Below are 14007 nucleotides of genomic sequence, written 5' to 3' on the forward strand. Positions count from 1 at the left end.
AACATCTATCGATTGATTTTCGGAAAAAATGTATTGCTCATATGTAGCTCTTACCTTAGTAAACTTCAAATATTCTATTTTCGACTTACTGATCTCCACCAACGTCGATAATGTATTTATAACGTGTGTATCTGGAATAAAATACCATATTACTGTTTGTTCTCTGCTTATAAATGAGATATTATGAACTATAAACGAGAAATAGGGAAATTGTGTTGTCTAGGACTTATCCTTGTACTTAATTTAGTTACATTTCTTTTGAGAAGTCACATAAAAAAAAATAAGATTGCTTCAAATTAAGGGTAGCACACTCACCTAAAGTACTAATACTTGCAGTGCCGTGCCGTGGAAAATCAACGCCCAGGGCTAGAGTATACGACGGCGCCCCCGTACATATGAGTAAGGTCGATAGACCAGCCGCGAAGCGCCACCATGGTTGTCGCGAAGCGTAAGCAAATATTCAAAAATAAACCCTACTTTTCCTTGATTTTGAGCACTTTTTATTACTTTTTTCTTTCTATTTTTATATATGTGCGCAAATAGACAGGTGGGGCGCTTTTAACAAGTGTCTAAGGACGCGAAAAGTATAAGCCTGACCCTGGTCAAATTAAATAGTATATTAGATTGAAAAATACTGCTGTCGATCTAAAATATTCCAAGTAATTTTCCCTCTCTCTTTTTCTTTCCTTCTTTTCTTTTTCCTTCTGAATTTTGAGCCCTCTTATTTCGGCAAAATTTTAACATATATATAAATCTTTCAGTGTAACATTCCACGTTTATGCCTATTAGGCTAAGGGAGACTGATGATTAATGCAAGTGAATACTGAAGGAAGAGTTGGTGGAATGCAATATGGGAGGAAACGAAAGTGCCCCGAAAAAAATCCTCGGAAACGATGTTGTGCATCAGAACTTATGAAACAGTATAATATGGAAATTGTTGTCATTGTTCGAAAACAGGTTTGTATAAGCTTTCGCCCTTAAATAATTTAAACTGCCTTCCTCCTTGCTTTGTACCGAGCGATGGTGTCTGTTAACATAATCATACTGAATGTTTTGGAGGGTGATGTATTTAATCATGTTTATTATTCTTTATCTTTTTCATTCCCCCCCCCCCCCCCGTTTTGCTTATTAACTTTTCGTCCAATTGGCGATCGTAGGATTGTTGTGCCCTTAGGTCGGAGTCTAGTTGTTCTAGTGTTAAATCTAGTCTTGTGCAGGATATATCCATATCAGGCACAACATTTATTGGGTTGGCTTAGAGAAATATGTACGATGTATGAGAATGCATCATGGGGAGATTAATAAATCCTGACTTCACTTTATAGTGTGTAAATTCAAAGCATCTTGTGTTTCTGAGATGATTAGTCATCGCTCTTTTTGTCTATAATAATAATAATAATAATAATAATAATAATAATAATAATAATAATAATAATAATAATAATAATAATAGTAATAATAATAATAATAATAATAATAATATAGTGATGGTGGTGCTTAGTCAACACAAGCTATGTGAGCTGGTTGTGTTGGTTTTATCAACTGAGCAGATCATAGTTTAATTGCTTGAAGTGTATTTGGTATATTTTGGATTTATTTCTTTGAGAAAATAAGAATTATATTTTATGTATTTTTCACTTAAATATTTAATTTTTATATGTGAGAGAATTACCTATGTAAATCACAAGTGACATGGAATTACTGACTGACACAGCTAATGACGATTACATGTCTACTGTGCTCTTTTTTTTTTTTTTTTTTTTTTTTTTGTTAACCTTTCTATTACCTTGCGATAATAGACATTTAGAGTTCTTTTATTCATTAAAAGTAAAATTCTTATGAAAAATATATATACAATTAGTGCCGCATGTAAGTGAATTATTGAAAAATTGTACTAGTTCCTTCAAAAATTGGGGGGGGGGGAATACGCTGAAATATAACTGCATTGAAATTGACGAGAAGAAGCCTCGGCTGTTCCTGCCACCTAGCGGCCAACTTTTTGTTTTTGTCGTACGCTATGAATCGTTATTTGGACAGGCAGTGTAGAGAGAAAGAGGAGAGTCATTCAAGTGCGCGGTGTACAGGCTTACTCAGCCATATGCAGTTTCCTACTACTAACGGATCTTTACAATTTATGTATTACTTGCGTTTAATTTGACTAATCTTCTCTATTATTTGTCTTCTTCATTTGTACTTACATTCTTTAACTACTTTTACATTTATGTATTACAATATCCAATACGTACAGAAACTTTACATTTTCTACTAAATATTTGTGCACATAAATATTTTAGACATTTCCATATGTTATTAGCTGATTTTTTTCTTGTATTGTTTGTTCGAAAAGTAACTATACACTTTCCACACACTACCACAACAATATGCAACATCAACTTACCATTATAGTAGTTGTCAGAAATGATCCCATAAACATCCATACATGTCTGCACGCGTTTCTTCTTGTTCTTAAACACTCACTCTAGTTGCTTACGTAGAATGTTCCTGGTGATACCACGAATCTGATTATAAATATGAACTCTGTGAATGCACATACCCAGGCAAATGAAACCGTTTCTCATCAGTATAAAAAGACAGTCCAAAATATACTCAGAATTGTCCGCTACAAATTGTTGAAACTATTCATAGTATTGAATAGGGGAATGGTTCCGAATTTGGAAAGGTGGCATATTTCAGCCAAGGAGATCCTGGTCATTTAGTTTGGCGCACTGAAAGCATTATACAAAGGCTGTGTGGAAGTTTCCAGAGCTCAGTAGCCGCATAGCTGTTGCAATGTAAGCAGTAGTGTGAAGTGTGTGTTTTTGAGCGGCGCGAAAGTTTTGGACTATCTTCAATGCTTTAAATTTACAGAGCAGTGAAATTTTCTGCAAAGGCGTGCAGGACCCTGAGAGGTAAGTACATGTGTACAATTGTTAGATATCACTCTATTGTAAAGAATTGTGGTTTGAAGGATTACAAATATATGACGAAAGTAAAAATAAAGGGAACCTTATTTGGGGAGACCCAATTTTGGATACCATTCCCAACAGAGTTTTCCCATTTCCAGATGGCTCCGAGAAAAGAATGGGATCAAGGTCATATGGTTGCGACCCTCGAAGCAGTCAGAAAGAAAGAAATGGGATCGTTTGAAGCAACATTTGTGTTCGGGCTACCACAGATTACGTTAGAGCGCTATGTAGCTATGAGGAAAATATCTATGGAAACGTTTACAACGTCAATAGGAAGAAGACCAGTATTTCTTATAGAATTGAAAAAGGACTTAGCAAGTTATTGCAAGGTAATGGAAGAGCGTTATTATGGACTCACTAGACGGGATGTCAGACGCCTGGCATATCAACTAACGAAGGGTAACAACATTCCTAATTTGTTTTCACAGAAAGAGGAATCAGCTGAAAATGGCTGAAAAAGTTCATCGCGCGAAATCCAACACTTTCGTTTCGAAAACCTGAAGGCATTTCTTTCTTACTTGTTAAACATTTCAACCCGTAAATTAAGCTAAAGTATTTTGACATGTATGAGCCTGCATTACAAACAATTTGTCACAATCCTGCACGTTTGTTCAACTGTTAGAAACTGGCATTACAGTTGTACAGCACAAGAGAACAGAAATTCTTGCCATGAAAGGGGGGGAAAAAAAAGTTGCATGTTTACGGTTAGCTGAACGTTGTGCTCTAATCACCATCGTTGCCTGTATGAGTGCATCGGATCATTTTATCTCGCCACTATTCATTTTTCCCTGAGTAAACATGAAGATGGAATTAATGAACGGAACCCCTCCAGGATTAATCTACGCTTGCATCAGTCAGGATGGATTCAGACGGAAATATCACTGAGTGGTTTCGTCATTTTCTAAAGCACACCAAACCAACTGCAGAAGATCCAGCTGTGTTAGTTCTAGACGGGCATTTCACTCACACCAGAAACCTAGATATGATTAACTTGGCACGTGAAAATCACGTCGTTATAGTGAGCATACCACCGCACAGTACACATCGGATGCAGCCGTTAGATGTTGCATTAATGGCCCCTCTAAAATCTTACTACGCACAGAAGGTTGAACAGTGGCTTCGTAATAATCCTGAACGAGTTGTGACGATATATCAGGTAGGAGAGTTATTTGGTAAAGCGTATTTGAAAATAGCATCAACAAACATCGCACTGGATTTCGTAGCACTGTTCTTTATCCATGCAACCAAAACATTTTTATGCCGCATGGCTTTGCCATCCATGAAGTTCCTCTATTTTCTGCTGAACCTCCAATTTCACCCCAAAGCATCAACATCTACTGCTGCACCTTCAGTTTCACTCCAAGAATCAACATCTAATGGTGCACTTGCAATACACCCCGAACTTCAAGATATACTGCTGAACCACAGATTAAATTCCAAACTTCAAGATCTACTGCTGAACCTCAGCTTGAACACAAATCTTCTACATCTAGCGATACTGCTCAGACCAGCACCTGACATTTCGTCACAGCAGCGCAATTGTCTCCCGTGCCTTTTCTTTCAATGGTAAACACACCACGTTCCAAAAGTGCTGAAATTCTAACATGCACACTGTACAAAGCAAAATTGGAGTTGCAGCAAAAAAGGAAAACTCGTCCCAGCAAAGGCAAGAGTAGTGGTTCCGTAAAGCGTTCTGGTCAATGACGTGTGGTGACAGAAAACAAGAAGCAAAGGCATTGCATATCGGAAACGAGGCGTCAGCGTGGGCGTATCGTTGTCCATGATCTTGAAACTTCTGAAGATCATATCTCCTATGCCGATTCTTCTTCCAGTGATTCTGACCTGATATCTGATGATGACATAGATGCTAGGACTATTTTCCGACGACCATGATGGAGAGGAATGGGTTCCTTGCCAATTCTGTTTCCAATGGGCGCTTATAGTGTGTGCAAATATTTATTCCCAGCAACAGTTTACATGCAAATTATGCAGCAAATATCGATCTTCACTCAAACGTCGAGCCGCAGTTAAGGCCTACTATTTTGTGAATTAGACTTACAGTTATGAAATATTTATCCTATTGTTCTGTATGATGGTGGTCTCAATAGGCATTTAACTTTTTTTTTCAATTATGTTTCCTACTTTTCATTTGTTTCATTTCAATATAGCTCTCAGTAGGCAAACTGCCTTCATTGTGTTTCACTATCTATGACACAACAATCGGATGCAGTGAACAGAAAATGGTATAGTACAACTGGGTTTGATTTCGATTGTCATAAATGATTGTGTTCAATTTTAGCTTCCTCCCGAAATTAGGAACCTCACGATCTACGAACAAAATCTCCTAATCTGCTATTACTAAACTTTTTTCACAAAAAATTGCAGCGATGTCATTGGTTGGCACTTTGTATTTGTTAGTTAATTTAACTCCATACACCATTCATATTTTGCTAGAACGCTGTTACAAATAGGGAACGTTTTACAGCTTCCTGAAAAAAAAAAAAAAAACCTCCCCAAATAAGGCTACTTTCCCCCACGCTTCCTACAGTTTGTGACCATTAACCTTTGAACCGCTTTCACTTTATATGGGATGAGATTGAGCTTCTTACAAAATACCTTGTGTAAAGTTGCAACACTTTTGCTTTTCTTTTGCGCCAATTTTCGCATGGACCTAGGATTACGTTGCATAGCACCCGATATATCTTGCAATTTTTCTTCATCGAATACTGATGGTCTAGTACTTCGCTCATAGTCTTTTACTAATCCAGGCTCCAAAAATTCCTCAATTAGCGCTCACACACAATGTCGATTAGGAACCAAGGTAGTAAAAATTAACGAAAATCTTATTTTCCACTGTCCATGTGTACTCACTATCCTCATAGAAGACGTATCTAACGGGTTATATTAACTATTCTAAAGTGAACACAATTCTGAGCGCGCACAGTTTCAATCGTTCAAAGGCGTAAAACATAATGAGTAGCAAAGAACTAGACATCACTTTCTCGTCTGAAGGTCATTAATTGACTGGCTCTCAGAAACAAACTGCATGCAAAGCAGAATCACCAACCTTTGCAGATTACCAATGTCTTTCAGAAAACATTACTCGTAGCGCAATATAATCGTTGAACATATAATCTTCTTTAGATAGTTAAACATTTAATTTTTGAATGCACTATATATACTTTTCATATATTTTATATTAGGACAGTTATATGAAAGAACGGTTTACTTTTCCTACAGGGCAAAATTAAATAACTAACTGGTAGTTGATATAATCTCTCTCTCTAATATCTATCTTTACACACACACACACACACACACACACATATATATATATATATATATATATATATATATATATATATATATATATATATATATATATATATATATATATATAAATGTGTGTAAAGTTTAAAATATAATAAACGTGTATACTGCAATGTTACATGTACTGGCAAATAATTGTATAATATTCTGACAAGGCATAATAAAAATAAAGAATGGAATCAATAAATATTAATAGATTTTAAAGTATTTGAAGAGAATTTTCCATAAGTATTTCCAGTTATAGATCGAAAATGTAATAATATGTAGAAGTACTAAACTGCAGATAATAATTTTTAAAAAATGTAATAATGGTCATATCATATTGAATAGACAAAATGCTAAATAGATAAAATAGATATAAAATAAAATTTCAATCCTATGTTTCAATTACAATATAAAGAAACAATATGTACAACAGTGGCGTCGCCAGTCATCTTTTTTCGAGGATTATCATTCTTCCAAAGTTAATGGAAGCCTCCAACCCTGGGTATCAATGCAGATAACATCTATATATTAGTGACATACAGATATTTTGTGATTGAGCTAGGCAGTGTACAAGAAATAATAATGTTTTCTTACTTATCAAACTCGTGAGATGAAGTAATTTAATTTTTGTTTACAGGACAAAATATTTGCTTGAGAACACTAATAAAATTAAATAGCTGAAAATCTTTAGTGTATTGGAGGGAAATCAGAAAAAGAAGGTTTCTTTTAACACTTTCGAATTAGCTTTAGTTAGTTTAACTTTTGTTCATAAGTTTATTATTATTATTATTATTATTATTATTATTATTATTATTAGGTTACTATATTATATGTTTTACAATGCTACTATGTTATAAAATGAACAAGAATTTTAGAAATGATCAAAAAATGGATCAAAAGATTGCGATCTTGGCCAAGAATTTTAGGAATGATCTTAGAAAATGCACCAAAAGATTGCAATCTTGGCCAATAACTAGCTTTTGGATCAGGGGTCACAAGATTTTTAAACGGCCCTAAATCATTTTTTTTTTTTTTTTTTTTTTTTTTTTTTTACTGAGTTAAGTGATAGTTTGGGTTTGGCTTCACTATATGTAGTTCTCCAGATATAAGGCGTATAAGAAAATTTTTGATTGAATGACACATATTGGATTTTTTGGATAAGGGGTCACAAAATTCTTGGATGGCCCCTAAATTGAATTTTCGTATTTTTCACGGAATAAGCAGATCATACTGAGTTAAGTGATAATTTTGGTTTGGTTACACTATATGTTGTTCTCGAGATAAAAGGAATACAAGAAAATTTTTGAATTTTTGAATATATTGGAATTTTTGGATTTGGGGCTACAATTTTTTTAATGGCCTCTAAATCGAGTTTCCGTATTATTATTATTATTATTATTATTATTATTATTATTATTATTATTATTATTATTATTATTATTATTATTATTATTATATTTTATAAGAGAATTTCAGAAATACATGTTGTTCTACTTTGTTAAAAGTAAATACAAAGATTTTTTTAATGTTTGCAAATCGTAGTGTATTTTACCAATGTTTCTGTTAAATATTTTGCACAATGGATTTAAGAACATTCAGTAGAAATTCACGGGTCAGGCGAAAAGTTTACATACAAGGTAATAGTAAGTTATATGACCCTAATATGCCCTCCGTGGGTCATCGGAAATACATTATACAGATGTTCAATAAACACACTGCTCACCTTAATGGAATGTTTATTCGCCCCGAGTAGCTACTGAGATATCTGTTCTGGCAGGTATCCAGCCCTACATATCATAAGATATTTCGGGTATGGTATCCCACGTGTGCTCTACATGTTGGTGTATCTAAGCAATGGTCGTTGCCTCAGCTAAGCTGGCGATCAGGAGTTGACGAACCGTAATCCAAACGTGCTTCGTAGAACTTAGGTCAGGGTAGAGTATGCTAGGCTCACCTGGCAATATGGAGACACGCTTTATCATACTAGAAGGTGAAGTCCAAAGGTCGAACAACAAAAGTTATGATATCTCAAATCCATTGGTTGAAACAAAGAGCAAGCAGACCTGAGCACATTGCTTCATATCAAAATCCTGGGTATAGGTCACGTGTGGCAAGTGCGAACATATACTAAAATTACACCCTCACCTCCCCATCTACGTATACACGTACACACAGCGGTGACAGTTTCAGACATATGCGACTCTGATCACTGAATACCACTCCTCTCCATTCGTCTGACTACCGCAGTCTCATCCGACACCACCGACGACAATGTCAAAGATGAATATATGTCAAAGTTAAGCATGCGATAGAAACAAAATTTTCTGCCATTTATAAGCATTTGTTTAGCGCTGTTGCACTGACATTGGGAAGTTAGTTAGGGCGGCAGGAACTACTTTTTGTCCAATCGCGCCATGGTGCATCGGAAAGTCTACTGTGGGAACACTTTGTCATCCATCAATACTACACCGGTGGACCACTGATACATTACGATCTCTGCGGAACGATAACCCAGTCTTTTGCAGATTCAGTATATGGCCATGATCGAAGTCACTTAACTGCATAATAGGCATTTGGTGAAGTTGTGCAGGCATTGTAGACGACTGTGATTAACGCACAGAATATTCACACACACAATTACACTCGTGGTATCAGATGACTTCAAACTAGTGGTGGGACAGATTCGGTTTTCGATTTTTGACAACTTTAAAAAAATGTTTCTTTAAAGCTGGTTCGGTTTTCTATGGAAACTGGTTCTGGTTTTTATAAAACCCAGTTCTGATCATCCCTACTTCAAACTAATAACAGCATTTATTATTATTATTATTATTATTATTATTATTATTATTATTATTATTATTATTATTATTATTATTATTATTATTATTATTATTATTATTATTATTATTAATAATAATAATAATAATAATATAATACATACATACATACATACATACACTACATACTATTAGCGGCTGATGTGCTGCGATGTTTACACTAAGAACAACATGCCGTCTACAGACATACGTTCTTTAGTGCGACTTTTATTATTGCAATCGGGCCACGTATACGAGAAGATGTACTCTTAAATATGTTTGTATCACCATAATGTTATCAAAATAATGGAAACATTTATGTAAAGTAACATGAATCTTTGTAAGTTAAGTACACCGGTGGCATAGTACGAATTTATGTGTGCAGTAGATCATACGCTAATGATGGAAAAACAAAGACTTCTCCAATTTTTAAACAGGGTATATGATAGGTGTGCATTTAGTTAGAGCAAGTGCATCCAAGACTTCTAGTCTTTAAATCTATAGAGAACAACAGTGTTCAAGGTGAGGACGGCATACAGCCTAACTAAACGTCATCGTAGAAGAGGAATAGTGGACGGAAATCAAGCTTAAATGAGAGAAATTGCCAAATATTAAAGAGAATTGTAACAAATAACCATATATTTAATCCTGCACAACTGACTGCAGATTTAATCAGCATCTGAATCTCTTCGGTTTTACAATTATAGTCCTACACATAGACGAAAGCTACATAGGCTCAACATCGATTGGGTTGCGATTTTTAAAGTCCTGATTACTGCGTAAGGAAGAAAATACCAAGAACGAAGAAAATGAATTACCGATGGTTGAAAGAAAGCAATACAGACAAACGAATTATGTTTTTCCTTGTTTTCAACAATTGGCAGGGTTCATGTATGACAAACACCTAAAGAGCGATAATCCGAGCTGTCTGCATCCTACCATTGAACATGGCTTTGTGTTGGTGTGTCGAAATTCCTTGTTATTTCATTGCTTATATCTTTAAAAGTCCAGGCGTGTTCTAAAGTGCAAATGTTCCTAGCAACGGCGCAATCTTCCCAATGTGCTGGAGTGGTTTGAGGAACATCATGATGAACATCAACATCTCTTGCCCACTCAATTCCCAGACTTGAACCTTGTTGAACACCTATGGTCAGTTTTAGAGCAGCGAACACAGGTCATACATATTCCTTCACGATTCACTGACGCAACTGTGCTGCATTGGAAGGCTCCACTATTCCTCTGAAAAGATTTAAGTTATAAACATAATTTTCGCGACAAATATAAACTCTATCCCCAAGTTAAAGATAGTCCAATGCATTGCTGTAGTCCTAAAATTTTTACTGGTTACCCACTATTTAGTGAACATCTATGATTTGAATAAAGACACTTTTTTCTTTTAATTATATAAAAGCCATGTATTAATAATTCAGTTAAAATATAAAGGCTGTGATATTGTTTTATAGTCAAAGAGCATTTTATGCTATTTTAGTGATGATATTTTAACTAAATCAATTCATTAATAATATAAATGGGTAAGCAGACGGAACCAACTCACTTCGAGAGATAATAAAGAAAATTATGCCCGATGCACCAGAAGGAACTAAGAAAATTACGTTGAGAATAGGGTGGAAATACCAATATCACACTTAAACAAAGCTTTCGTACTCATGTTTACTGATCAGAACAATACGAACTAGACACACACACACACACACACACACACACACAAAAAAAAAAAAAAAATCAGAGCTCACATAATCTTTCCATTTTTAATTTCTCTCCTTTCCTCCATCTCTCTCTTTTCTGATTCCCCCTTGCGGCTATGGTAGTGTATGCATGTTCGGCGTGGGAGACACGGGTTCGAGCTCATGATTCGAATTCCACATAAAGCTGTAGGTTCATTTCTCAGCAGCTTCGATGCTGAAAAAGACACTAAATTCTAATCCTATCTACCTAATATATCTTGTCATCGTAGAGTAGTGAGAAAAATTGATTTTTTTAACGGATGATCAATACACTTAAACAGCAGATAAGAATATAATAGAAAAGAGAGTGATATTATAACTTTACCACTGAAGTCACGACCTGATTAAATAAAGAAACGAAAGTACTATATGGCTTGAAGCAGAAGGTATACTCTAATACACAAGACTAAGCAGGGGGTGTACGGCGTATAGAACGAAAAATGCAGCGACTTGGCAACACACCTCTGACCAACGAGTAACGTGATTGTTACGAAACTGGTTGAGTTCACTTGTAAAGGAGGGGAGTTCCTTTCAACGAAAAAAAAAAAAAAGCACTTCATGCGTTCCAGTTGTCCACATCTCAAAACTTTCCTAGTGTTCCTCGTACTTTCGACTACAACCCTGATTCAACGCCACATTTATCAGTTAAGTTGGATTTTGGTAACGTGTTCTCATTATTTTGATAGCTAATTTTGATGAACCACTTGAAATGACCTCTCCTTGTTACTTCTAAACTAATATTGATATAAAAACCTAAAATTTTGTACCAAGCAAATATGAAGAAGGAAAGTAGTTTGATACATTCCGCAACATCACCAGATTACACACTACCCTAACCCAACATGAAATTCTAGGTTTCAGGTTATTACAGAATTGCCAACCTCAGAAAAAAATATTGAGTTTTGTCTTTAAAATTATCGTATATTCGTTACGCACGTGATATTTGTAGAAAGAAGTATAATGCTACCAAGGATGTTATAAATAGAGGATCTGCCCATATGTATCGTCATCCTATTAAATCGATGAAGCCAAAAAACAACCGAGAATCGGCACGTCTGATTGGCTACTCTCGTTTCCACCATCGTCTGATAGGCTACCTTCGTTTCCGCCATGATTGTTGGCTCAAAACATTGCGATCCTATTGGGTGGAGTGGGCAGAGTAGGGGTGGCGAAACTGTGACATATGGCTTCAAGATTTTGTTATAAAGGCAGATCCTCTATTTTATAAGATCCTTGAATGCTACAAACAACAGAAATAATATATATAAAAAAAAACTTATCTAGTAATCTTCAGTTTCGAACTCCAAATCGGAGTCAGTGTTCTTACAATTTTTAAAAATCCGTATTAACATTACTCTGAACAACAACAATATTTGCACCCCTCTCGTAAACGTAACTGAATTTATAGAATGGATTTAGGGTTGCCGTTAGCCAATTCTCAAATCGTTATTGATTTATTTTAGGGTAATGACTGTTAAAAGTCTCAAGCTGTGTGTTTTATAATTGTTTAATGCACATCTACAATTTATTTGCACATTCAAAAACTGCAAAAAAAGTGTGCGTTCTAAAAGTATCGTATATTCACCTATTATTACAAGAGCATTATCGTATTTAGATCAGCATTAAGGTTTAAGTTATCGTATAGGCCTATCACGATAAATTATCGAATGGTTGGCAAGCCTGTGTTGTTATATTAATTGATTATTGGATTTTTAATGGAGACGTCAGCACCGGGCCTATTTGTTCCCATCACGATAAGTTATTACAAATTTCAAAGCTACATTTTAAGGGAGAACTTACAATACCACATTTATTATTCAATGTTGTAAACTAAGGATGGTACAGTATTACAAATATCCAAATTTTGAAACCCTCTACATCAAAAATAACGGAACTGAAATGGATGGGACGGTGCATATCCAAAGGAACTTAATGTTGGAGATACTCGGTGTTACATATGCAAAACTCAGAAATTCAAACCCAAACTTGAAACTCTTAGAAGCTCTCCCTTTAAAAAAAAAAAAAAAAGAAAAAAAAGAAAAAAACTGATGGCGCCACTAATGTACAATATTTTATCTTTCTGTATACGAACCGTTAGCAACAGACTTCGGTATCCTTCGACCAAATTCAGCAGTATCATTAAACACGTTACTACGATAAATGTGTGTTCGATTGTTATTAAACGGGGCTTCTCGTCTCTCTTGGCGTTCAATACTACCGGTAACGTCTTTTAATAACAGGTGCACTAGAAATAGGGGCAGCAAAATCTCACAAATTGTTACCACATAATGACGTTGACGCAGCTGACACGCTAGCCATATTATCATACATAATCGATTCCCACACTCTACGAAAATGTTCGTACTCTTGCTTTGTATCTTTAAGCTACTTTCTGGCTGTCCTTCCTTTCCTTCCTCTGGGGTACTAGATTCTGTTGATTCTGATTTTGCTTGTAACGACGTCGATGACGATGATGATGAATTCTCTTCATTTTTTACTTGATCAGACATAGTAAGCTAGTCAAATGTAGTCATTATTCTGAAAATTCAAAGAAGAATCATTTACAAATTAAATTGTTAACTTTAGTTACTTTGTAGTAGTTAACTGTTAGCCTAAGGAAATACTGTTTAGATCTTTAACTAAACAAAATGAATTATATTTATATTCTTGTAATATATATTCTTGTAATAAGCAACAAAATCTTACTCGCCTAAGAAAAAAAAAAACAGTAGCTCACATCCCAGCCTTTACAGTTTGAAATAAATAATAGTGACTCGCCCACACCGATAAACCACTCGCCCCGAGCGAGTGGGCGAGTGGTTATTTGCTTCCCTGTCTTATAGCATGGCGTAGTATCGTCTTTGACTGCTTATTCAGGTCCTATAACATGTCCGCCGGGTTTGTTTTATTGATCAAGTTAAGGATGGACCAAAGAACACTCCAGATGTGTTTTGGAACTGGATCGTCAACTTGGCAGCGCCAAGTGGGGCGGAGGGACGTGACTTTTTTCTTTCTTAAGGCAAATTTCAAAAAAAAAATGTCACGCCTTTAGTTTTCAACCGTGGCGAAGCGTACTATGAGGCTCTGAGGCCGGGCCTACCCTGTTTTCTACCATTTTTCTTTAACTTTGATTTCTTACAAAATAAAGTCAATACTTCAACATTT

General features: G+C 35.3%; 1 protein-coding gene across 3 annotated transcripts in view; it reads right to left on the reverse strand.

Annotated features, from left to right (window-relative positions):
- Positions 1-13375, reverse strand: part of LOC145686642 (phospholipid-transporting ATPase ABCA3-like) — a 274059-nt gene extending 260684 nt beyond the window's left edge. For all 3 annotated transcript variants that reach the window (XM_081760118.1, XM_081760117.1, XM_081760119.1), the window contains exons 1-2: positions 12935-13375; positions 55-131 (exon numbers count right to left, since the gene is read on the reverse strand). In XM_081760118.1, coding sequence (XP_081616244.1) covers positions 55-131; positions 12935-13352 — 495 coding nt within the window. In that variant the 5' untranslated portion in view covers positions 13353-13375. The remainder of the gene's footprint in view (positions 1-54; positions 132-12934) is intronic.
- Between the last annotated feature and the right edge of the window lie 632 nt (positions 13376-14007).

This window comes from Thermobia domestica, chromosome 5 (genome assembly GCF_964235325.1).
Source record: "Thermobia domestica chromosome 5, izTheDome1.hap1.1, whole genome shotgun sequence".
Taxonomy (NCBI): Eukaryota; Metazoa; Arthropoda; class Insecta; order Zygentoma; family Lepismatidae; genus Thermobia; species Thermobia domestica.